This window comes from Oncorhynchus keta, chromosome 10, assembly GCF_023373465.1.
Source record: "Oncorhynchus keta strain PuntledgeMale-10-30-2019 chromosome 10, Oket_V2, whole genome shotgun sequence".
Lineage (NCBI taxonomy): Eukaryota > Metazoa > Chordata > Actinopteri > Salmoniformes > Salmonidae > Oncorhynchus > Oncorhynchus keta.
The window spans coordinates 9,918,038-9,944,885 of NC_068430.1; the positions used below are offsets into that span (position 1 = coordinate 9,918,038).

Here is a 26,848-nt window from a genome sequence, read left to right on the forward strand (position 1 = left end):
GGCTGTAAACTGAGAGAGATCTGGGGCCATAATATATCCATGGAACATGAATATTTAAAAATGGTTTACTGACAACTGAGTTTTGGATCATCCTCTCTGGGTGATGTGGAGTTCCTGCTCCAGCCTTTTAAAACAACACTGTACATTCCTAAATACATATTTCTCATTTTGTTTAAAATAGCAAACTAGATACTGATATTTGTAATTTTTTTTGTATTTTGTTTTGTTTCATCCCATAAAGATACATACTTTTCTTACTAGTTATTTTGTATTTCAGAAGGTGACACATTTATTTAGACAAAAAAACATTTAATAACCAGAAAGAGAGAGACAGAGAGAGAGACAGAGAGAGAGAGAGAGAGAGAGAGAGAGAGAGAGACAGAGAGAGAGAGAGACAGAGAGAGAGAGAGAGAGAGAGACAGAGAGAGACAGAGAGAGAGAGAGAGAGAGAGAGAGAGAGAGAGAGAGAGAGACAGAGAGAGAGAGAGAGAGAGAGAGAGAGAGAGAGAGAGAGAGAGAGAGAGAGAGAGAGAGAGAGAGAGAGAGAGAGAGAGAGAGAGAGAGAGAGAGAGAGAGAGAGAGAGAGAGAGAGAGAGAGAGAGAGAGAGACAGAGAGAGAGAGAGAGAGAGAGAGAGAGAGAGAGAGAGAGAGAGAGAGAGAGAGAGAGAGAGAGAGAGAGAGAGAGAGAGAGAGAGAGAGAGAGAGAGAGAGAGAGAGAGAGAGAGAGAGAGAGACAGAGACAGAGAGAGAGAGAGAGAGACAGAGAGAGAGAAAGAAAGAAAGAGAGAGAGAGAGCGATAGAGGGGAGAGAGACAGAGACAGAGAGAGAGAGAGACAGAGAGAGAGAGAGAGAGAGAGAGAGAGAGAGAGAGAGAGAGAGAGAGAGAGAGAGAGAGAGAGAGAGAGCGAGGTGTTTCTGTGGATAAGACATCAGGCCTAGGTGATGCTAATAGAAAGGAATGAGAAGACAGACTGTTAATCTTTCTCATCTCACATGTTCTACTCAAACAAATGATTCTATAGTCGCCTGAAATATAAGTGTTCACATTAGGCCTAATTGCTTGCTTTAGCGTTACTGTGTTGCTCATTTGTGCTTTGCTTTATTATTGCCGTTGTGTCGTTTGAATAATTGCTACGGTTTACAGATATGTAGAGTAGTGTCAAGCAGGAGTTAAGGTATGAGAGATAATTAGAATATCGTGATCTGCTGACTGCAAACATCTAGAATACTGATGAGCAAGAGCAGAACAACCAGCTCCTCCTCGGTATCACTTTGCTTCCATGATGACTAATGGCTTGTGTAAAACCCAAAAGTAGGTGAGGCCTATCCTCTAAAAGTATTTGAACAGAAAATGTGTAGCCTAGATAACCGGGGAATTAAAGGTACGATATATTTTTTTTACCTACTTCTACCAACATTCAGGAAACGTTTGAGATAACGATGTGTTTTTCAGAGATGAAGAGGACAAAACAGACAGTGGATCAGTATTGATACTGGCGTTGGGGTGATAACACAGGTGAGGTGAGAGAGGAGAAGAAACCACACCTGTCTTGTCAAGAGGTCCGTCTGAAAGGCGCCAGGAAATTGTGCTAGGCGCTCGCCTTTTACGCGCAGACAAGGAGAGAGAGAGAGAGAGAGGGAGGGAGAGATAGGAAGAGAGGGGGAGGGAGAGAGAGAGAGAGGAGAGAGAGAGAGAGAGAGAGAGAGAGGAAGAGCGGGGGAGGAGAGAGGAAGAGGAGTAACGAAGGGAGGGAGGGAGGGGGAGGGAGGGAGAGAGAGAGAGAGAGAGAGAGAGAGAGAGAGAGAGAGAGAGAGAGAGAGAGAGAGAGAGAGAGGGGAGAGAGAGGAGAGAGAGAGAGAGAGAGAGAGAGAGAGAGAGAGAGAGAGAGAGAGAGAGAGAGAGAAGGAGAGAGAGAGAGAGAGAGAGAGAGAGAGAGAGAGAGAGAGAGAGAGAGAGAGAATGATAATGATAGTGAGAGGGAGAGAAGGAACAAAAACATTTTCTCTTAAACCAACCTCTCAGCTGTGAGTGGTACAGGAGATGCTCTCGTGATTCGGAATCTTCATTCTGATAAACGTTCTCTTCCCGCAAGGTGACTTTGCCTCCCCGCGCAAACTTCCCGACTTCTGTCCTCCAATAGTATCCATCGTTCAAAACTATGGATATTCCTCTCAGAAACGAAACGGACCGGAAAATATAAACCTTCAACTAATTATCGGTATCGAAAATACGGTGAACTGGACGGAGAGAAAAATACCTACATCGAAACTTTTTTTTTTGGGGGGGGGGGGTATTTTTTCTCTCTGTGTGTCTGCCTCGTCTCTTTGTGTTGGATTGTGTGAAGCTGTGATCCCTACCGAGCGTTGCTGCTGTGTGTATGTCAACCCAAGGAGACTCGTAGTGTCAGGGTGGTCCGCGACGGAAGGTGTGCTGCGATGATGAAGGTCCTCGTTTGGACCATTGTGATCCTCGCCCAGTGTGTTCTACGAAAGGTAAGAGAAAACGGAAAGTTACTGAACCGTAACCTATTGTATAACATAAATGTTGTGTTTAGAAAACGTAACCCATAGGCTAGTCACTCATTTGTAGAGTAACCAAAACCTTCAACAATGAATTGAACTCCTAAAGCACGATACCATTTTTCTGGTAAGACACAATAAAAATATTGGACTCAACTCCAACTAAATACACTAGAGAATACGATACATTAGGCCTATTTGACATTCCACCTGTGACATGTGGTGATGGAAAACCAGTCTCTATTTTTATTAGCTCAACAAACTTTTGTCAAGTTATTGCAAGGTTTTTGACATGTTCCTTGTATTTCATGATGAAGCAGTATACCTCCGAGAATAGTATTTGAGCAGTTCAGTAGAAAAAGGTGTGAGCTGATGTTTTCGGGAATAGAGGCATGTGTAGTGTGAGTGTATCACATCACATGTTTTTTTCAGCGCTGCCCTGCCTGCGTTCCAATTTCGAGTCTCTTATGAGTTCATAGCTCGCCCCGCGTCTTGCTGACTCAATTATGCCGTCTGAGCGTTTCCCTTACCCCCCACTTAAGCATCCCGCCCGTTATCTATTTATCTATTTGAGCTCGCAGCCACTTCCTTGTCATGTTTTTCTTCAGAAGTTAAACATGCCCTCAGCTTGTTTTATGTTTTATCTCAACATCACTATACTAAGCAAAGAGTTTGTGAATTTATTATAGTTGGGGGTGTACTTAGTGTCTAGTGTGTGTGTGTGTGTGTGTGTGTGTGTGTGTGTGTGTGTGTGTGTGTGTGTGTGTGTGTGTGTGTGTGTGTGTGTGTGTGTGTGTGTGTGTGTGTGTGTTGTGTTTGTGTTTGTTTTCAGGACCCCAATGTTCCAATAATTCACAATAACTTTTTTTGAAATGTCAGGACTTTTTTCATGTCCTGAACTTGTTCAAATTCTAGTTGAAGCTTTAGGGTTTACGGTTTTGGGGCTACGGTTATTATTACGTTTAGGGTCAGGTTAAGGGTTATGGAAAATAGGATTTTTAATGGTCAAACATTTTGACTCCCCAAAAAGCCCAGAAATGTCACGAAAACAAAGCTGTGTGTGCATCTCTCGCTCTCTGTTTGCGCGCGTGTGTGTGTGTGTGTGTGTGTGTGTGGGGGGGTGTAGAATGAACAATAGAACAATAGAATGTTCTGTGAGAACACTCTTGGAATATGTAAGTGATAATCAACGAGGGGCTGGCTATGCGTCCTATGGAGAATATGGAACGACGCGGATGGGGTGTTCCACGACGCGCTGCCGGAGTGGAACTGACTTCCATGCATGCGGTTGCATTATTTTCCAGAGAATGCATAGAGGCCCGAGTTGATTATAACCCTTTTATACCAGGGTTTAGTTGAACACATTTGGCACTATACATGTGTTCATTTGATGGTAGAAATGTGTTTGACGTCCACTGAAGTAGGTAGCAAGTTGACCAGATAGCTACAGTAGTTGGCTTTGTTGACGAAACAAACAGACTTGCTATTTTAGCTAACCAAACCATCAGTCATAGCTCGCTATTATGAAAATAGAATTCAACAATACCAAAACTGTTTTCAATTCGACTTTTGCTTTTAGAAGCAGTGCAAACAAAAACATATAAAAATAAAATATAGACATTGAATTCTACCACGCAAATACAGTGCTTTATATAAATATGACAATAATGAATGCTTTAGAATGAGTATTCAACAATGCCATGGTATGATAGTCTTTATTAGCGAAATGCTAAAAATAAGTTATTTTCCTATGATCTATAAAACCATTCAATCATCACACAGTTCACATGTGACCAAGGATATATGATTTCCTAGATGTGACCTACTTCATACACGAGGTCACCGCTTGACCTGTGTCATAGGAAGAGTCACGACCAATTCTATAAACCAACTTAACTATATAGAGATGGGCAAACAACACAATACGGAATAGTACACCAACAGTGTAAAAACAAACCAACTTTACTATATAGAGATGGGCAAACAACACAATACGGAATAGTACACCAACAGTGTAAAAACAAACCAACTTAACTATATAGAGATGGGCAAACAACACAATACGGAAGAGTACACCAACAGTGTAAAAACAAACCAACTTTACTATATAGAGATGGGCAAACAACACAATACGGAATACTACACCAACAGTGTAAAAACAAACCAACTTAACTATATAGAGATGGGCAAACAACACAATACGGAAGAGTACACCAACAGTGCACCAACAGAGAAATGCCTTTGAAACGACAACATTAAAGAGGCATTCAGCAGTTGAAACGATAACAAAGCAGGCTCCCCACCCATGGCTCGGTAAAAAGCTGAGGATTGGCCTGGAGAAATGTAATCATTCTCAATTACAATGACAGAGCTATGGATGCAAGGACTGATCATCCGTGGTATCAAAATTATAGTTTTAACCATGTTTTGAGGCTATATAGTATTTGTTTACATTTTATTTGTTTACAAACATTGGAGTTAAACAAGTTTATATTTTGGCTTCTCATGGAGTGTGACAGTTGAACTAAGCTCATGAGGCATTTATAAGTTATATTCTTCAAGAATCAATGGGTATACAGTTGAAGTCTGAAGTTTACATAAACCTTAGCCAAATACATTTAAACTCAGTTTTTCACAATTCCTGACATTTAATCCTAGTAAAATTCCTTGTATTAGGTCAGTTTGGATCACCACTTCATTTTAAGAATGTGAAATACGATTTACAGTGGGTCAGAAGTTTACATACACTCAATTAGTATTTGGTAGCATTGCCTTTAAATTGTTTAACTTGGGTCTCACATTTCGGATAGCCGTCTACAAGCTTCCAACAATAAGTTGGGTGAATTTTAGCCCATTCCTCCTGACTGAGCTGGTGTAACTGAGTCAGGTTTGTAGGCCTCCTTGCTCACACATTCTTTTTCAGTTCTGCCTACACATATTTTCTATAGGATTGAGGTCAGGGCTTTGTGATGGCCACTCCAATACCTTGACATGGCACAACTTTGGAACTATGCTTGGGGTCATTGTTCATTTGGAAGACCCATTGCGACCGAGCATTAACTTCCTGACTGATGTCTTGAGATGTTGCTTCAATATATCCACATAATTTTCCTACCTCATGATGCCATCTATTTTGTGAAGTGCATCAGTCCTTCCTGCAGCAAAGCACCCCCACAACATGATGCTGCCACCCCTGTGCTTCACTGTTTGGATGGTGTTCTTCGGCTTGCAAGCCTCCCCCTTTTTCCTCCAAACATAACGATGGTCATTATGGCCAAACAGCTCTATTTTTGTTTCATCAGACCAGAGGACAATTCTCCAAAAAGTATGATCTTTGTCCCCATGTGCAGTTGCAAACCATAGTCTGGCTTTTTTATGGTGGTTTTGGAGCAGTGGATTCTTCGTTGCTGACCGGCCTTTCAGGTTATGTCAATATAGGACTCGTTTTACTGTGGATATAGAAACTTTTGTACCGGTTTCCCCCAACATCTTCACAAGGTCCTTCGCTGTTATTCTGGGATTGATTTGCACTTTTCGCACCAAAGTACGTTCATCTCTAAAAGACAGAACGCATCTCCTTCCTGAGCGGTATGACGACTGCGCGGTCCCATGGTGTTTATACTTTCGTACTATTATTTGTACAGATGAACGTGGTACATTCAGGCATTTGGAAATTGCTCCCACGGATGAACCAGACTTGTAGAGGTCTACCATTTTTTTTCTGAGGTTTTGGCTGATTTCTTTAGATTTTCCCATTATGTCATTATGATTTTCCATTATGTGAAGCAAAGAGGCACTGAGTTTGAAGGTAGGCCTTGAAATACATCCACCTCCAATTGACTCAAATGATGTCAATTAGCCTATCAGAAGCTTCAAAAGCCATGACATCATTTTATGGAATTTTCCAAGATGTTTAAAGGCACAGTCAACTTAGTGTATGTAAACTTCTGATCTACTGGAATTGTGATACAGTGAAATAATCTGTCTAGTAACAACTGTTGGAACAATTACTTGTTTCATGCACAAAGTAGATGTCCTAACCGACTTGTCAAACTATAGTTTGTTAACAACAAATTTGTGGAGTGGTTGAAAAACAAGTTTTAATGACTCCAACCTAAGTGTATGTAAACTTCCAACTTCAACTGTATATCATTATTTGATGCGTCCAAAAATGGATGTAGCAACTGCTGATTCACATAAACGGGGCTGTAGTGGAGTCGAGAGCTTCAAGTTCCTTGGTGTCCACATCACCAACAAACTATCATGGTCCAAACACACCAAGACAGTCGTGAAGAGGGCACTACAACACCTATTCCCTCTCAGGAGACTGAAAATATTTGGCATGGATACCCAGATCCTCAAAAAGTTAAACAGCTGCACCATCGAGAGCATCCTGACCGGTTGCATCACAGCCTGGTGTGGCAACTGCTCGGCATCTGACCGTAAGGCGCTACAGAGGGTAGTGCGTACAGCCCAGTACATCACTGGGGCCAAACTTCCTGCCATCCAGGACCTCTATACCAGGCGGTGTCTGAGGAAGGCCCCAAAAAATGTCAAAGGCTCCAGTCACCCAAGTCATAGACTTTTTTCTCTGCCACGACATGGCAAGCGGTACCGGAGCACCAGGTCTAGGTCCAAGAGGCTTCTAAACAGCTTCTACCCCCAAGCCATGAGACTGCTGAACAATTCATTAAATGACCACCCGGACTACTTACATTGACCCCCCCCCATTTTGTTTTTACACTGCTGCTACTCACTGTTTATTATGTGTGCCTAGTCACTTTACCCCTACCTCGATGTACAAATGACCTCAACTAACCTGTACCCCCACACATTGACTCTGTGCCGGTAACCAATGTATATAGCCTCATTATAGTTATTTTATTGTGTTACTTTATATATATTTATATATATATATACATGTATATATATTTATTTATTTTTTACTTTTGTTTATTTAGTAAATATTTTCTTAACTCTATCTTCTTAAAACTGCATTGTTGGCTTAGGGCTTGTAAGTAAGCATTTCACTGTAAGGTCTACTACACCTGTTGTATTCAGCATTTCACTGTAAGGTCTACTACACCTGTTGTATTCAGCATTTCACTGTAAGGTCTACTACACCTGTTTACATTTACATTTAAGTCATATAGCAGACGCTCTTATCCAGAGCGACTTACAAATTGGTGCATTCACCTTATGACATCCAGTATTCAGCATTTCACTGTAAGGTCTACTACACCTGTTGTATTCAGCATTTCACTGTAAGGTCTACTACACCTGTTGTATTCAGCATTTCACTGTAAGGTCTACTACACCTGTTGTATTTGGTGCATGTGACAAATAACATTTGATTTCATTTGATTTAAGGTGTGAATATTGAGATGCCATATCCCACATTAATTTTTTTATTTTTTCTATTCTCCTTTATCACTGCTGTTATAATTGATGTCATTATTTTTATGCCTGCATTACATTGCAATAATTCTGTTGATTTGGTTTATTTATCATCAAATGAAAACATGAATCAGGAAAAAAATAACAGAGTCAATCCAACCTCGTGCTTAGCACCTACCATGACATCAGTAGCTTTCTGGATATTTTTAAAACAACTTAAAAGCATCCTTAAAACTAGTCTTTCTTTTAGTCTGGAATCCAACATTAGAATCACTTGTGCCAAACCTTAGTGTTAGGACTAGTGAGTGCTGTGAGCGAGACTGCTTAGGTTGAGGCCATGATATTCAGCAGCATTACTGTGTGTGTGTGTGTACACCTGTTGTATTGTGTGTGTGTGTGTGTGTGTGTGTGTGTACACCTGTTGTATTGTGCATTTGTGTGTGTGTGTGTGTGTGTGTGTGTGTGTGTGTGTGTGTGTTGTGTGTGGATGTGTGTGTGTGCGTGCACGCGTGTGTGTGTGCGTGCGTGCGTGCGTGTGTGTGCGTGCACGTGTGTGTATTACAGACATTGAACTGCAGTGCAGGCTGCTGAAGGGACACCTCATAGTAATTCAGGTATTTAAATGGAATGTTATCGACCACATGGAAACCACGTGTTTGATTGATACCATTCCATTGACTCCATTCCTCCCCTCTCCAGCCTCCACTGGTGTCCTCCTCAGATATGTCAGAGTGCTAAAAACATCCTGTCATCTGGCAGATTGAGGTCACACCAGCTATTGTGACAGATGACACACTTAATTATGTAGAAGATTTGGATACAAACTGAAACAGTTCACTATTCATTTATTTCACAGAAATGTTAAATACTAATTTCTGATTGGTTAGAAGGGCATTCTAGAATGGACATTAAAACCAGATGTTGGGACACCTTGCAATCATGACCAATATTATGCAGCTACACATGCAGACTTGTACTTGCTACAAAGTTACAGAAAGCTAAGCTAACAACCACAAACTGAAATTGGTACTTTGTAAATGCATTTACAAGAGGAAAAAGCTTAGCTAGCTGGCATAGATGTTTTGTTTTGCAGAGACATTTTTTTCTCTGATGACCTAACGAGGTGAGTGATGAACATGAATTTCTCTGGTTCCTATTGCAGTCATGACACAAGTGCTGCTCTGCTGTCAAATCCACCCAGCGTGTCTTTAGTTTGACCAGCTATTTTCAGCAAATTATTGATATATTTTTTGCATTGTCATTATCAGCTCATTGTTATTATCAGCACATTGTTATTATCAGCTCATTGTTATTATCAGCTCATTGTCATTATCAGCTCATTGTCATTATCAGCTCATTGTTATTATCAGCACATTGTCATTATCAGCTCATTGTCATTATCAGCTCATTGTTATTATCAGCTCATTGTTATTATCAGCTCATTGTTATTATCACTCATTGTTATTATCAGCTCATTGTTATTATCAGCTCATTGTTATTATCAGCTCATTGTTATTATCAGCTCATTGTTATTATCAGCACATTGTTATTATCAGCTCATTGTTATTATCAGCTCATTGTCATTATCAGCTCATTGTTATTATCAGCTCATTGTTATTATCAGCTCATTGTTATTATCAGCTCATTGTTATTATCAGCACATTGTTATTATCAGCTCATTGTTATTATCAGCTCATTGTTATTATCAGCACATTGTTATCAGCACATTGTTATCAGCTTGTTATTATTGTTATTCAGCATCAGCTCATTGTCATTATCAGCTCTTGTCATTATCAGCTCATTGTTATTATCAGCACATTGTTACTTATCAGCTCATTGTTATTATCAGCTCATTGTTATTATCAGCACATTGTTATTATCAGCACATTGTTATTATCAGCTCATTGTCATTATCAGCTCATTGTTATTATCAGCTCATTGTTATTATCAGCTCATTGTTATTATCAGCACATTGTTATTATCAGCTCATTGTTATTTGTTATTATCAGCTCATTGTTATTATCAGCACATTGTTCATTATCAGCACATTGTTATTATCACCTGTTGTTATTATCAGCTCATTGTCATTATCAGCTCATTGTTATTATCAGCTCATTGTTATTATCAGCTCATTGTTATTATCAGGTCATTGTTATTATCAGCACATTGTTATTATCAGCTCATTGTTATTATCAGCTCATTGTCATTATCAGCTCATTGTTATTATCAGCACATTGTTATTATCAGCTCATTGTTATTATCAGCACATTATTATCAGCACATTGTTATTATCAGCACATTGTTATTATCAGCTCATTTCATTATCAGCTCATTGTTATTATCAGCTCATTGTTATTATCAGCTCATTGTTATTATCAGCTCATTGTTACTATCACCATTGTTATTCATCATTTCACATTGTTATTATCAGCACATTGTTATTATCAGCTCATTGTCATTATCAGCTCATTGTTATTTGTTATTATCAGCTCATTGTTATTATCAGCTCATTGTTATTATCAGCACATTGTTATTATCAGCACATTGTTATTATCAGCTCATTGTTATTATCAGCTCATTGTCATTATCAGCACATTGTTATTATCAGCACATTTGTTATTATCAGCTCATTGTTATTATCAGCACATTGTTATTATCAGCACATTGTTATTATCAGCACATTGTTATTATCAGCTCATTGTTATTATCAGCACATTGTTATTATCAGCACATTGTTATTATCAGCTCATTGTTATTATCAGCTCATTGTCATTATCAGCACATTGTTATTATCAGCTCATTGTTATTATCAGCTCATTGTTATTATCAGCTCATTGTTATTATCAGCTCATTGTTATTATCAGCTCAAACATTGATTATCAGCAAAAAAAAATAACAGTTCATTATCAGCTCATTGTTATTATCAGCTCATGACAGTTATTATCAGCACATTGTTATTATCAGCACATTGTTATTATCAGCTCATTGTTATTATCAGCTCATTGTTATTATCATTGTTTTTCAGCACATTGTTATTGGACATTGTTATTATCAGCTCATTTATTATCAGCACATTGTTATTATCAGCTCATTGTTATTATCAGCTCATTGTTATTATCAGCACATTGTTATTATCAGCACATTGTTATTATCAGCACATTGTTATATCAGCTCATTGTTATTATCAGCTCATTGTTATTATCAGCTCATTGTTATTATCAGCTCATTGTTATTATCAGCACATTGTTATTATCAGCACATTGTTATTATCAGCTCATTGTTATTATCAGCTCATTGTCATTATCAGCTCATTCCAGACTCCATTCCTATTATCAGCACATTGTTATTATCAGCTCATTGTTATTATCAGCACATTGTTATTATCACACCAGCTCATTGTTGATCAGATGACACACATTGTTATTATCAGCTCATTGTCATTATCAGCTCATTGTTATTATCAGTTCATTGTCATTATCAGCTCATTGTTATTATCAGCTCATTGTTATTATCAGCACATTGTCATTATCAGCTCATTGTCATTATCAGCTCATTGTTATTATCAGCACATTGTTATTATCAGCTCATTGTTATTATCAGCTCATTGTTATTATCAGCTCATTGTATTATCAGCTCATTGTTATTATCAGCTCATTGTTATTATCAGCTCATTGTTATTATCACCACACAAACTGTTATTATCAGCTCATTGTTATTATCAGCACATTGTTATTATCAACATTGTTATTATCAGCACATTGTTATTATCAGCTCATTGTTATTATCAGCTCATTGTTATTATCAGCACATTGTATTTTGTTATTTCAGAGACATTGTTATTATCAGCACATTGTTATTATCAGCACATTGTTATTATCAGCACATTGTTATTTGAGTTATTATCAGCTCATTGTCATTATCAGCTCATTGTTATTATCAGCTCATTGTTATTATCAGCTCATTGTTATTATCAGCTCATTGTTATTATTAGCACATTGTTGTTATCAGCACATTGTTATTATCAGCTCATTGTTTTATCAGCAACATTGTTATTATCAGCTCATTGTTATTATCAGCTCATTGTTATTATCAGCTCATTGTTATTATCAGCACATTGTTATTATCAGCTCATTGTCATTATCAGCTCATTGTTATTATCAGCTCATTGTCATTATCAGCTCATTGTTATTATCAGCTCATTGTTATTATCAGCTCATTGTTATTATCAGCTCATTGTTATTATCAGCTCATTGTTATTATCAGCTCATTGTTATTATCAGCTCATTGTTATTATCAGCTCATTGTTATTATCAGCACATTGTTATTATCAGCACATTGTTATTATCAGCACATTGTTATTATCAGCTCATTGTCATTATCAGCTCATTGTTATTATCAGCTCATTGTCATTATCAGCTCATTGTTATTATCAGCTCATTGTTATTATCAGCTCATTGTTATTATCAGCTCATTGTTATTATCAGCTCATTGTTATTATCAGCTCATTGTTATTATCAGCTCATTGTTATTATCAGCTCATTGTCATTATCAGCTCATTGTTATTATCAGCACATTGTCATTATCAGCTCATTGTTATTATCAGCTCATTGTTATAATCAGCTCATTGTTATTATCAGCACATTGTTATTATCAGCACATTGTTATTATCAGCTCATTGTTATTATCAGCTCATTGTTATTATCAGCTCATTGTTATTATCAGCTCATTGTTATTATCAGCTCATTGTTATTATCAGCTCATTGTTATTATCAGCTCATTGTTATTATCAGCACATTGTTATTATCAGCTCATTGTTATTATCAGCTCATTGTTATTATCAGCTCATTGTTATTATCAGCTCATTGTTATTATCAGCTCATTGTTATTATCAGCTCATTGTTATTATCAGCTCATTGTTATTATCAGCTCATTGTTATTATCAGCTCATTGTTATAATCAGCTCATTGTTATTATCAGCACATTGTTATTATCAGCTCATTGTTATTATCAGCTCATTGTTATTATCAGCTCATTGTTATTATCAGCTCATTGTTATTATCAGCTCATTGTTATTATCAGCTCATTGTTATTATCAGCTCATTGTTATAATCAGCTCATTGTTATTATCAGCTCATTGTTATAATCAGCTCATTGTTATTATCAGCACATTGTTATTATCAGCTCATTGTTATTATCAGCTCATTGTTATTATCAGCTCATTGTTATTATCAGCTCATTGTTATTATCAGCTCATTGTTATTATCAGCTCATTGTTATTATCAGCTCATTGTTATCCAAATTAATATCAAGAAAACAGATACATTGCTGTTATTATGGCTGCAGAGGTCGCGACTGTGTTAGCCGTAGCTAGCTAGCTAGCAAGTAAGGGTAAAGAAATAAATAATAATACATATCAAGCTAATCAAACGAACAACTGGGTCGCATCTCTAGCATCCAGAAGATGAGAAAGTATGAATGAAAAATGCGTTTTCTATTATTTCCAAGGTAATGTACAGAACGTCGGCGTTTATCCTTACTTAAATGCTCCCTGTACCCTCCTCTTACATCCGATTCCAAATGAAGTGCAAGGATTGAATTGTGTTAATGTTGGAGTGTGTCAACCATAATGTAATTATGTGCCTTGAAACAATAGTATTTTATCTGTATAGGGAACATTTAATCATTTATAGGGTTAAATCAATGTATTATTATTAGCCTGTGGCTCTGTGAGTAAGTCAGAGTTGAGAGCTGAGAGGAGGCGAACGGAAAGGAAGAGGAGAGAATGGATCGAGTGAGCGAGCGATGAAAGGAGAGAAGGAGAAAGTGTTTCGTCTCACTGCAAAAGCATTGAGCATTGAAGAGTGATGATCAAAAACTGTTCGTGGTGGATGTAAAACAGCCCATCGTCCATCAGCCCATCGTCCATCAGCCCATCGTCCATCAGCCCATCGTCCATCAGCCCATCGTCCATCAGCCCATCGTCCATCAGCCCATCGGCCATCAGCCCATCGTCCATCAGCCCATCGTCCATCAGCCCATCGTCCATCAGCCCATCGTCCATCAGCCCATCGGCCATCAGCCCATCGTCCATCAGCCCATCGGCCATCAGCCCATCCTCAAACTCACCCTTAGCTTCAACCTTATCGGCTAAGCTGGAATTATATATTTTTTAATATTTTATGTTGTAGTATTAAAATATGATGATGATTATTATTATTCCATTTCATGACCCATCTCTGCAACAGTTTTTTCTCTCTCTTTGGCACCCTCCCAAAAGAGGTGACTAAACTAAATAGAATCGTCATCAAATCAAATCCAATTTTGATGGTCACATGCTTCGTAAACAACTGATGTAGACCAACAGTGAAATGCTTACTTACAGGCCCTTCCCAACAATGCAGAATATATATTTTTTAATAATAGTAATAATAATAATAGAAAAATAGTAGTAACACGAGGAATAAATTGTCACACTGAGCAATGATAGCTTGGCTATATACATGAGGTACCAGTATCAAGTCAATGATAGCTTGGCTATATACATGTGGTACCAGTACCAAGTCAATGATAGCTTGGCTATATACATGTGGTACCAGTACCACATCAATGATAGCTTGGCTATATACATGGGGTACCAGTATCAAGTCAATGATAGCTTGGCTATATACATGTGTGTGGGTACTGTCCAGTGTGCGGGTACAGTCCAGTGTGCAGGTACAGTCCAGCGCGTGGGTACAGTCCAGTGCGCGGGTACAGTCCAGTGTGTGGGTACAGTTCAGTGTGTGGGTACAGTCCAGTGCCGGGTACAGTCCAGTGCGTGGGTACAGTCCAGTGTGTGGGTACAGTTCAGTGTGTGGGTACAGTCCAGTGTGTGGGTACAGTCCAGTGTGTGGGTACAGTCCAGTGTGTGGGTACAGTCCAGTGTGTGGGTACAGTCCAGTGTGTGGGTACAGTCCAGTGCGTGGGTACAGTCCAGTGTGTGGGTACAGTCCAGTGCCCGGGTACAGTCCAGTGCGTGGGTACAGTCCAGTGTGTGGGTACAGTCCAGTGTGTGGGTACAGTCCAGTGTGTGGGTACAGTCCAGTGTGTGTGTGTACAGTCCAGTGTGTGGGTACAGTCCAGTGTGCGGGTACATAGAATCAAGAAGGGTCAATGGTCATAGCTATTTGGTTAACTATTTAGCCGTCTTACAGCTTGAGGGTGGAAGCTGTTTTTTTGTTTGTTTTTTTAACCTTTATTTTACAAGTCAGTTAAGAACAAATTCTTATTTTCAATGACGGCCTAGGAACAGTGGGTTAACTGCCTGTTCAGGGGCAGAACGACAGATTTGTACCTTGTCAGCTCGGGGGTTTGAACTTGCAACCTTCCAGTTACTAGTCCAACGCTCTAACCACTAGGCTAAGGAGCCTTTTGGTCCCAGACTTGGCACTCTATTACCTCTTGCCGTGCGGTGACAGAGAGAAGAGTCTATGATTTGAGTGGATGGAGTCTTTCACAATATGTAGGGCCGTCCTCTGACACCGCCTGTTACATAGGTCCTGGATGCCATGGTGATGTACTGGGCCGAACACACAACCCTCCGTAGCGCCTTGTGGTCCGATGCCGAGCAGGTGTCATACCAAGTGGTGATGCAGCCAGTCAAGATGCTCTCTTTTTTTGAGGAACTAAAAAGAAAGGTTCAATAAATACTATTTCTACTGTTTTTTTTATATTTTTATATCTGTGACAGAGAGTATACGTCTGAAGCACGTGCTCAGTCCATTTCCTGTCAGAAGGTAGAGCGAGCAGATTGAGTAGAAGTGTTCCACTCATTGCCAGGTGATATGTGTGTGTCACCCGACCCATTTTCAAAACCTAGAACGATCTACAATCGGTCCCCCTGTCTCCTAATCTGACAAATTCTATGTTAACCAACCCATAATCTCTTGTGTAATCTGTTGCATCGTGATGAGAAAAGCAATCACATTACTGGTACACCAAACCAGTAAGTATCTATTTATTTATGCCTAGTGTGTATCTATCATAGCTGGTTTGTTCACTCTGAAACAGCATTCACTTCCCTTGGCCAGATCAAACCACAGCCACCAGGAAATGGCACAGATATTCAGACAGTTTGTTTGGCTAGCCCACGTAGGTAAAACAATTATTCATTTCCCAATCCAATTCATTTTTAGACAATTAGTATCCACATCCACAAGTATCCACATTTAGGTGAGGACAATGCACTTAATTTACATTAGTCACTGTCTGTCTGACAACGAGTACAAAGCCCTTTCTGACAACGAGTACAGAACACCTGGTTCCATAGTCCTGAATACTCTCTGACAACGAGTACAGAACACCTTGTTCCATAGTCCTGAATACTCTCTGACAACGAGTACAGAACACCTTGTTCCATAGTCCTGAATACAGAACACTGGTTCCATAGTCCTGACAACGAGTACAGAACACCTTGTTCCATAGTCCTGAATACTCTCTGACAACGAGTACAGAACACCTTGTTCCATAGTCCTGAATACTCTCTGACAACGAGTACAGAACACCTTGTTCCATAGTCCTGAATACTCTCTGACAACGAGTACAGAACACCTGGTTCCATAGTCCTGAATACTCTCTGACAACGAGTACAGAACACCTTGTTCTATAGTCCTGAATACTCTCTGCCAACGAGTACAGAACACCTGCTTCCATAGTCCTGAATACTCTCTGACAACGAGTACAGAACACCTTGTTCCATAGTCCTGAATACTCTCTGACAACGAGTACAGAACACCTTGTTCCATAGTCCTGAATACTCTCTGACAACGAGTACAGAACACCTTGTTCCATAGTCCTGAATACTCTCTGACAACGAGTACAGAACACCTTGTTCCATAGTCCTGAATACTCTCTGACAACGAGTACAGAACACCTTGTTCCATAGTCCTGAATACTCTCTGACAACGAGTACAGAACACCTTGTTCCATAGTCCTGAATACTCTCAGACAACGAGTACAGAACACCTTGTTCCATAGTCCTGAATACTCTCTGACAACGAGTACAGAACACCTTGTTCCATAGTCCTGAATACTCTCTGACAACGAGTACAGAACACCATAGTCCTGAATTCTAGTACAGAACAGTTCCATAGTCTTGAATACTCTCAGAATACCTTGTTCCATAGTCCTGCCAACGAGTACAGAACACCTTGTTCCATAGTCCTGAATACTCTCTGACAACGAGTACAGAACACCTTGTTCTATAGTCCTGAATACTCTCCAGACAACGAGTACAGAACACCTTGTTCCATAGTCCTGAATACTCTCTGACAACGAGTACAGAACACCTTGTTCCATAGTCCTGAATACTCTCAGACAACGAGTACAGAACACCTTGTTCCATAGTCCTGAATACTCTCAGACAACGAGTACAGAACACCTTGTTCCATAGTCCTGAATACTCTCTGACAACGAGTACAGAACACCTTGTTCCATAGTCCTGAATACTCTCTGGCATCTTCTTTTCCATTGTCCAAAATACAAGCAGGAGGTTATTAATCATTTCAGACCCAACAGTATGTTCTATTTATCGAGCTCAAGACCTGCCACAGACTGGTCAGACACACACCGCCTCATCTAATTGTAGTGTAGCAAGCAGAAACATGTATTGTTGCTTGTACAGTATATACAGTATTTGAACCAACCATTTACAGTCTTGTCGGTAATGTAATTGTGAATTAATTTATTCAAACGATATCTCCATTATGTTCTACATATTCAGATGCCTGTAATTCTCTGTGGAGTATCAGAGTACATGAGACAGACAGCACACACAATAACCATCAATAATCCATATACTGCTGTGTTTCCTATGGAACTGTATCACATCCAACATTTACCAGTCATCTGGTTAGGCCTCATCTCTCCTCTCCCTTCCCTTCCTGCCCTCATCTCTCCTCTCCCTTCCCCCTGCCTGCCCCTCATCTCTCATCTCCCCTTCCCCCTTCCTGCCCTCATCTCTCCTCTCCCTTCCCCCTGCCTGCCTGCCCTCATCTCTCATCTCCCCTTCCCCTGCCTGCCTGCCCTCATCTCTCATCTCCCCTTCCCCCTGCCTGCCTGCCCTCATCTCTCATCTCCCCTTCCCCCTGCCTGCCTGCCCTCTTCTCTCCTCTCCCCTTCCCCCTGCCTGCCCTCATCTCTCCTCTCCCCTTCCCCCTGCCTGCCCTCTCCTCTCATCTCCCCTTCCCCCTGCCTGCCCTCATCTCTCCTCTCCCCTCCCCTGCCTGCCCTCATCTCTCCTCTCCCCTCCCCCTGCCTGCCCTCATCTCTCCTCTCCCCTCCCCCTGCCTGCCCTCATCTCTCCTCTCCCCTCCCCCTGCCTGCCCTCATCTCTCCTCTCCCCTCCCCGCTGCCTGCCCTCATCTCTCCTCTCCCCTTCCCCCTGCCTGCCTGCCCTCATCTCTCCTCTCCCCTTCCCCCTGCCTGCCTGCCCTCATCTCTCCTCTCCCCTTCCCCCTGCCTGCCTGCCCTCATCTATCCTCTCCCTTCCCCCTGCCTGCCTGCCCTCATCTCTTCTCTCCCCTTCCCCCTGCCTAACTGCCCTCATCTCTCCTCTCCCCTTCCCCCTTCCTGCCTGCCCTCATCTCTTCTCTCCCATTCCCCCCCTGCCTGCCCTCATCTCTCCTCTCCCCTTCCCCCTGCCTGCCCTCATCTCTCCCCTCCCCTTCCCCCTGCCTGCCTGCCCTCATCTCTTCTCTCCCCTTCCCCTGCCTGCCTGCCCTGCCCTCATCTCTCCTCTCCCCTTCCCCCCTGCCTGCCTGCCCTCATCTCTCCTCTCCCCTTCCCCCTGCCTGCCTGCCCTCATCTCTCCTCCCCCCCCCTGCCTGCCCTCATCTCTCATCTCCCCTCCCCTGCCTGCCCCCATCTCTCCTCTCCCCTCCCCGCTGCCTGCACTCATCTCTCCTCTACCCTTCCCCCTGCCTGCCTGCCCTCATTTCTTCTCTCCCTTCCCCCTGCCTGCCTGCCCTCATCTCTCCTCTCCCCTTCCCCCTGCCTGCCTGCCCTCATCTCTCCTCTCCCCTTCCCCCTGCCTGCCTGCCCTCATCTCTCCTCTCCCTTTCCCCCTTCCTGCCTGCCCTCATCTCTCCTCTCCCCTTCCCCTGCCTGCCTGCCCTAATCTCTCCTCTCCCCTTCCCCCTGCCTGCCTGCCCTCATCTCTCCTCTCCCCTTCCCCCTGCCTGCCTGCCCTCATCTCTCCTCTCCCCTTCCCCCTGCCTGCCTGCCCTCATCTCTCTCTCCTCCTCCCCCTGCCTGCCTGCCCTCATCTCTCCTCTCCCCTTCCCCCTGCCTGCCTGCCCTCATCTCTCCTCTCCCCTTCCCCTGCCTGCCCTCATCTCTCCCCTCCCCTTCCCCCCCTGCCTGCCTGCCCTCATCTCTTCTCTCCCCTTCCCCTGCCTGCCCTCATCTCTCCTCTCCCCTTCCCCTGCCTGCCTGTCCTCATCTCTCCTCTCCCCTTCCCCCTGCCTGCCCTCATCTCTCCCCTCCCCTTCCCCCTGCCTGCCTGCCCTCATCTCTCCTCTCCCCTTCCCCCTGCCTGCCCTCATCTCTCCTCTCCCCCCTGCCTGCCCTCATCTCTCCTCTCCCCTCCCCCTGCCTGCCCTCATCTCTCCTCTCCCCTCCCCGCTGCCTGCCCTCATCTCTCCTCTCCCCTTCCCCCTGCCTGCCTGCCCTCATCTCTCCTCTCCCCTTCCCCCTGCCTGCCTGCCCTCATCTCTCCTCTCCCTTCCCCCTGCCTGCCTGCCCTCATCTCTCCTCTCCCCTTCCCCCCTGCCTGCCTGCCCTCATCTCTCCTCTCCCCTCCCCCTGCCTGCCCTCATCTCTCCTCTCCCCCCTTCCCCCTGCTTCCCTGCCTGCCCTCATCTCTTCTCTCCCCTCTCCCTGCCTGCCCTCATCTCTCCTCTCCCCTTCCCCCTGCCTGCCTGCCCTCATCTCTCCTCTCCCCTTCCCCCTGCCTGCCTGCCCTCATCTCTTCTCTCCCCTTCCCCCTGCCTGCCTGCCCTCATCTCTCCTCTCCCCTTCCTCCCTGCCTGCCCTCATCTCTCCCCTCCCCTTCCCCCTGCCTGCCTGCCCTCATCTCTTCTCTCCCCTTCCCCCCTGCCTGCCCTTGTCTCTGTATGGCTTCTTCCCGGTGTAGTACGGTTTGATCTTAGTCCTGTATTGACGCTTTGCCTGTTTGATGGTTCGTCAGAGGGCATAGCGGAATTGCTTATAAGCTTCTGGGTTAGGGTCCCGCTCCTTGAATGTGGCAGCTCTAGCCTTTAGCTCAGTGCGGATGTTGCCTGTAATCCATGGCTTCTGGTTGGGGGATGTACGTACGGTCATTGTGAGGGCGACGTCATCGATGCACTTATTGATGAAGCCAATGACTGATGTGGTGTATTCCTCAATGCCATCAGAGGAATGCCGGGAACATATTCCAGTCTGTGCTAACAAAACAGTCCTGTAGCTAAGCATCTGCTTCATCTGACCACTTTTTTATTGATCGAGTCACTGGTGCTTCCTGCTTTAATTTTTGTTTGTAAGCAGGAATCAGGAGGATAGAATTATGGTCAGATTTGCCAAATGGAGGGTGAGGGAGAGCTTTGTATGCTTCTCTGTGAGTGGAGTAAAGGTAGTCCAGAGTTCTCCCTCTGGTTGCACATTTAACATGCTGATAGAAATTTGGTAAGACAGATTTAAGTTTCCCTGCATTGAAGTTCCTGGCTACTAGGAGCGCCGCCTCTGGCTGAGCGTTTTCCAGTTTGCTTATGGTGGAATACAGCTCATTCAGTGCGGTCCTAGTGCCAGCATCAGTCTGTGGTGGTATGTGGACAGCTATGAAAAATACAGATGAAAACTCTCTAGGTAGATAATGTGGTCTACAGCTTATCATGAGATAATGTACCTCAGGCGAGCAAAACCTCGAGACTTCCTGAGATATCGTGCACCAGCTGTTCTTTACAAAAAGATACAGTCAGCCGCCCATTGTCTTACCAGACGCCGCTGTTCTGTCCTACCGATACAGCATATAACCAGCCAGCTGTATGTTGATAATGTCGTCGTTCAGCCAGGACTCCGTGAAGCATAAGATATTACAGTTTTTAATGTCCCATTGGTAGTTTAATCTTAGGTCATCGATTTCATTTTCCAAAGATTGCACGTTTGCTAGCAGAATGGAAGGGAGTGTGGGTTTATTCGATCGCCTACGAATTCTCAGAAGGCAGCGTACCCTCCGGGCTCCTTTTTCTCCGCCTTCTCTTCACGCAAATGACAGAGATCTGGGCCTGTTCCCAGGAAAGCAGTATGTCATTCACGTCAGGCTCGTTGGCCTCGTTAAAGGAAAAAAAGGATTCTGCCAGTCCGTGGTGAGTAATCGCAGTTCTGATGCCCAGAAGTTATTTTCGGTCATAAGAGACGGTAGCAGCAACATTACCTACAAAATAAGTTACAAACAACTCAAAGAAACGAACAAACAACACAATTGGTTAATAATACGTAAAACATTAGCCTTGTTCTCTGGCGCCATCTTATGGGGAAGGGGAGAGGAGAGATGAGGGCAGGCAGGGGGGAAGGGGAGAGGAGAGATGAGGGCAGGCAGGGGGAAAGGGAGAGGAGAGATGAGGGCAGGAAGGGGGGAAGGGGAGAGGGGAGATGAGGGCAGGCAGGCAGGGGGGAGGGGAATGGAGAGATGAGGGCAGGCAGGCAGGGGGAAGGGGAGAGGAGAGATGAGAGCAGGCAGGGGGAAGGGGAGAGGAGAGATGAGGGCAGGCAGGGGGAAGGGAGAGGAGAGATGAGGGCAGGCAGGGGGAAGGGGAGAGGAGAGATGAGGGCAGGCAGGCAGGGGGAAGGGGAGAGGAGAAATGAGGGCAGGCAGGGGGAAGGGGAGAGAAGAGATGAGGGCAGGCAGGGGGAAGGGGAGAGGAGAGATGAGGGCAGGCAGGGGGAAGGGGAGAGGAGAGATGAGGGCAGGCAGGCAGGGGAAGGGGAGAGAAGAGATGAGGGCAGGCAGGGGGGAAGGGGAGAGGAGAGATGAGATGAGGGCAGGAAGGGGGAAGGGAGAGAAGAGATGAGGGCAGGCAGGGGGAAGGGGAGAGGAGAGATGAGATGAGGGCAGGAAGGGGGGAAGGGGAGAGGAGAAATGAGGGCAGGCAGGGGGAAGGGGAGAGGAGAGATGAGGGCAGGCAGGCAGGGGGAAGGGAGAGAAGAGATGAGGGCAGGCAGGGGGAAGGGGAGAGGAGAGATGAGGGCAGGCAGGCAGGGGGAAGGGGAGAGGAGAGATGAGGGCAGGCAGGGGGAAGGGGAGAGGAGAGATGAGGGCAGGCAGGGGGAAGGGGAGAGGAGAGATGAGGGCAGGAAGGGGGGAAGGGGAGAGGAGAGATGAGGGCAGGCAGGGGGAAGGGAGAGGAGAGATGAGGGCAGGCAGGGGGAAGGGGAGAGGAGAGATTAGGGCAGGCAGGGGGAAAGGGGAGAGGAGAGATGAGGGCAGGCAGGGGGAAGGGGAGAGAAGAGATGAGGGCAGGCAGGCAGGGGGAAGGGGAGAGGAGAGATGAGGGCAGGCAGGCAGGGGGAAGGGGAGAGGAGAGATGAGGGCAGGCAGGGGGAAGGGGAGAGGAGAGATGAGGGCAGGCAGGGGGAAGGGGAGAGGAGAGATGAGGGCAGGCAGAGGGAAGGGGAGAGAAGAGATGAGGCCAGGCAGGCAGGGGGAAGGGGAGGGGAAGGGGAGAGATGAGGGCAGGCAGGGGGAAGGGGAGAGGAGAGATGAGGGCAGGCAGGCAGGGGAAGGGGAGAGAAGAGATGAGGGCAGGAAGGGGGGGAGAGGAGAGATGAGGGCAGGCAGGGAGGGGAAAGGGGAGGGGAGAAGAGATGAGGGCAGGCAGGCAGGGGAAGGGGGAGGGAGGGGAGAGATGAGGGCAGGCAGCGGGGAGGGAGAGGAGAGATGGGGGCAGGCAGGGGGAGGGAGAGGAGAGATGAGGGCAGGCAGGGGGAAGGGGAAAGGAGAGATGAGGGCAGGCAGGGGGAAGGGGAGAGGAGAGATGAGGGCAGGCAGGGGGAAAGGGAGAGGAGAGATGAGGGCAGGCAGGGGGAAAGGAGAGGAGAGATGAGGGCAGGAAGGGGGAAGGGAGAAGAGAGATGAGGGCAGGAAGGGGAGAGGAGAGATGAGGGCAGGCAGGGGGGAAGGGGAAAGGAGAGATGAGGGCAGGCAGGGGGAAGGGGAGAGGAGAGATGAGGGCAGGCAGGGGGGAAGGGGAAAGGAGAGATGAGGGCAGGCAGGCAGGGGGAAAGGGAGAGGAGAGATGAGGACAGGCAGGGGGGAAGGGGAGAGGAGAGATGAGGGCAGGCAGGGGGGAAGGGGAGAGGAGAGATGAGGGCAGTCAGGGGGAAAGGGAGAGGAGAGATGAGGGCAGGCAGAGGGGAAGGGGAGAGGAGAGATGAGGGCAGGAAGGGGGGAAGGGGAGAAGAGAGATGAGGGCAGGAAGGGGAGAGGAGAGATGAGGGCAGGCAGGGGGGAAGGGGAGAGGAGAGATGAGAGCAGGCAGGGGGGAAGGGGAGAGGAGAGATGAGGGCAGGCAGGGGGGAAGGGGAAAGGAGACATGAGGGCAGGCAGGAAGGCAGGGGGAAAGGGAAAGGAGAGATGAGGGCAGGCAGGGGGGAAGGGGAAAGGAGAGATGAGGGCAGGCAGGGGGGAAGGGGAGAGGAGAGATGAGGGCAGGCAGGGGGAAGGGGAATGGAGAGATGAGGGCAGGCAGGGGGGAAGGGGAAAGGAGAGATGAGGGCAGGCAGGCAGCGGGAAAGGGAGAGGAGAGATGAGGACAGGCAGGGGGGAAGGGGAGAGGAGAGATGAGAGCAGGCAGGGGGGAAGGGGAGAGTGCTGCCAGTGCTGTGGGTCCTTTTGGGGAGGCCTGGTCTACTTCTTCTACAAGATGAGGCCCATCTGTCCTGTCTCTCTGCTGGTGGGCCGTGTGGTTGTTAAATTAGATGTCCTCCGATCCATCCATCTATGTGGACTGATCTGGACCCCTCTCACCACCCCTCACCACTCTCACCGGGCTCCCACCATGGGGTGGGGTGCACACCTCAGTTCATTTACTATAAGACACTATGGATAGTGAGGGGAGGAAGGGGGTGGGGGTCAGAGGAGAGGAGAAGAGAGGCAGAACGAGAGTACTGGGCTCCAGATCAGACCCCAACCTGTATGAGTTGCCAAGGCCTTGGTGTATGGTGCCCTACAGTACATGGTGCCAACCTGGCAGGGGCCTCCTCTGTACTGGGGCCAGCCTGGTAGAGGTGAAGATGTGGTGGTGGTGGTGGAGGAGGGCTTCCCAGTACTAGTTTCCCCTTGACAGGCCCACACACGCTGAAGCCAAGGCCAGGTCAAGATGCCTGAACCCTGCCTTGTCTAGCTATAGTCTGGCCTCGTGAGGTGTAGCTCGCACATGCCTGGCATTTAAATTCACTCACAAAGCCTAAACACACGCACACACACACCATCCTTCCTTCAATGGATGGATATCGGAGCATCTCGATGTGCTCGTGTGATGACTCACCATAGCCCCCCGTAGATGATAATGTCTGAAAAGGAATCAATTTGAGAATATTCCAGGCAATACACTCATCCCCCGCAATAAGCTATGTGACAGATACAGCTATACATTACTGTGCAGCCAACGAAGCACGCTCCAAATGAATAAGCAAGAAGATAAATATATTGCGGGAGCTAAGGCATGGAAAGCCATGGAAAATGAAAAAAATGCTCTCATATATGGTGCCTCTGTTGTCAGGGGCACAGGGGGTAGACAAAGAGGGTATTTATTACACTGCAATTACCATTGAGGTATCACAGGCCTAATGGCAGAGGAGAAAATGAACACTTTGCAGGAACCGATAAAGGGGGCATTATAGCAGGGTTTGTCATGCCCTGCCAGGCTCTCCTCCTGGGGGCCCCCTATCCATCACCACACCACCACACCACATATGCCTGCCTTTTAAAATCACCTGCAGAGAGGGGGGTAGAAGGGAGATGGAGGGAGAGAGAGGGGAGAGAAGGGAGAGTAGAGAGATAGCCCTACCATTTACAAAACAGAAGAGTTGGGGCCGCTGTAAGAGACCACAGAAGCCTCTCATCATCATCATGATCATCATCAACATCATTTCTTATGTAGACTGTTAATTGTCGGCAGTAGCCTTCATCTTAGTTGTACCTCTGTTTTTTGTTGTGCCTCTTTAAGTTAAGTGAAGCTGAAGGGAGTGTACATCGGGTACCGTGGTCGGACCTAATTTAGCTCTTATGTTCCAGTTAGAGGTCCCCAGTCGTGGCTGAGATGTGAGATGTGAATAAACGTGTTCTCCTCTGTAGCTCTGAGGAAGGAAACAGATAGCATCATGAGAGGCGGAATCGTCTGATGACCAATCTGTTTGTTTCTTAACGTATGATGAGGAACTCTAGACTTGGTAGAATGACCAGTGTTACTGTGATGTTGGCTGCAGTGTAGACAATATATTGACTATAGCTTCTCAGCTGAGCTCCTGTAGTAAAACATAACTGTGTGTGTGTGTGTGCGTGTGTTAATTTTTTCCCCTCTGTCTCTGTCTCTTATACACACACACACACACACACACACACACACACACACACACACACACACACGTATAATGCTGAAGATTCACAGCGTGTGTGTTTTGCTGAAGAGTGTCGAATCAAATCAAATTGTATTGGTTGCGTACACATATTTTGCAGATGTTATCGCTGGTGCAGCGAATTGCTGATGTTTCTAGCTCCAACAGTGCAGTATACCTAACAATAAAAACCAATGCACACAAATCCCTAAAAATGAAAATTATGAAATTAAGAAATATCAGAACGAGCAATATCGGGGTCCGGAATATAAATATAATATATTATTTTCTATGATATATATCTGCTGTGTGTTCCATTGTTAAAGTAACCAGAGTTCCATTGTTAAAGTAAACAGTGTTCCATTATTAAAGTGACCAGTGTTCCATTATTAAAGTGACCAGTGTTCCATTATTAAAGTGACCAGTGTTCCATTATTAAAGTGACCAGTGTTCCATTATTAAAGTGACCAGTGTTCCATTATTCAAGTGACCAGTGTTCCATTATTAAAGTAACCAGTGTTCGATTATTTAACTGACCAGTGTTCCATTATTAACGTAACCAGTGTTCCATTATTAATGTAACCAGTGTTCCATTCTTAAAGTGACCAGTGTTCCATTATTAAAATGATCAGTGTTCCATTATTAAAGTAATCAGTGTTCCATTATTAGGGTTATCAATGTTCCATTATTCAAGTGACCAGTGTTCCATTATTAAAGTAAGCAGTGTTCCATTATTCAAGTGACCAGTGTTCCATTATTAAAGTAAGCAGTGTTCCATTATTCAAGTGACCAGTGTTCCATCATTAAAGTAACCAGTGTTCCATTATTAGGGTTAGCAGTGTTCCATTATTAAGGTGACCGGTGTTCCATTATTCAAGTGAACAATGCTCCATTATTAGGGTGACCAGTATTCCATTATTAGGGTGACCACTGTTCCATTATTCAAGTGACAAGTGTTCCATTATTAAAGTAAGCAGTGTTCCATTATTCAACTGACTAGTGTTCCATTATTAAAGTAACCAGTGCTCCATTATTAAAGTAACCAGTGCTCCATTATTAAAGTAACCAGTGTTCTATTATTAGGGTGACCAGTCTTCCATTATTCAAGTGAACAGTGTTCCATTATTAGGGTGACCAGTGTTCCATTATTAAAGTGACCAGTGTTCCATTATTAAAGTGACCAGTGTTCCATTATTAGGGTGACCAGTGTTCCATTATTAGGGTTACCAGTGTTGCATTATTAAAGTAACTAGTGTTCCATTATTCAAGTGACCAGTGTTCCATTATTTAACTAACCA

At 44.5% G+C, this 26,848-nt stretch overlaps 1 protein-coding gene across 1 annotated transcript in view; it reads left to right on the forward strand.

Moving 5' to 3' along the window:
- Window positions 1-2,012: 2,012 nt before the first annotated feature.
- LOC118375321 (neurexophilin-2-like) overlaps window positions 2,013-26,848 on the forward strand; it is a 90,394-nt gene continuing 65,558 nt past the window's right edge. The window contains exon 1 of the mRNA XM_052526468.1: window positions 2,013-2,495. Within this exon, the coding sequence (XP_052382428.1) occupies window positions 2,439-2,495 (57 nt within the window). The 5' untranslated portion in view covers window positions 2,013-2,438. The remainder of the gene's footprint in view (window positions 2,496-26,848) is intronic.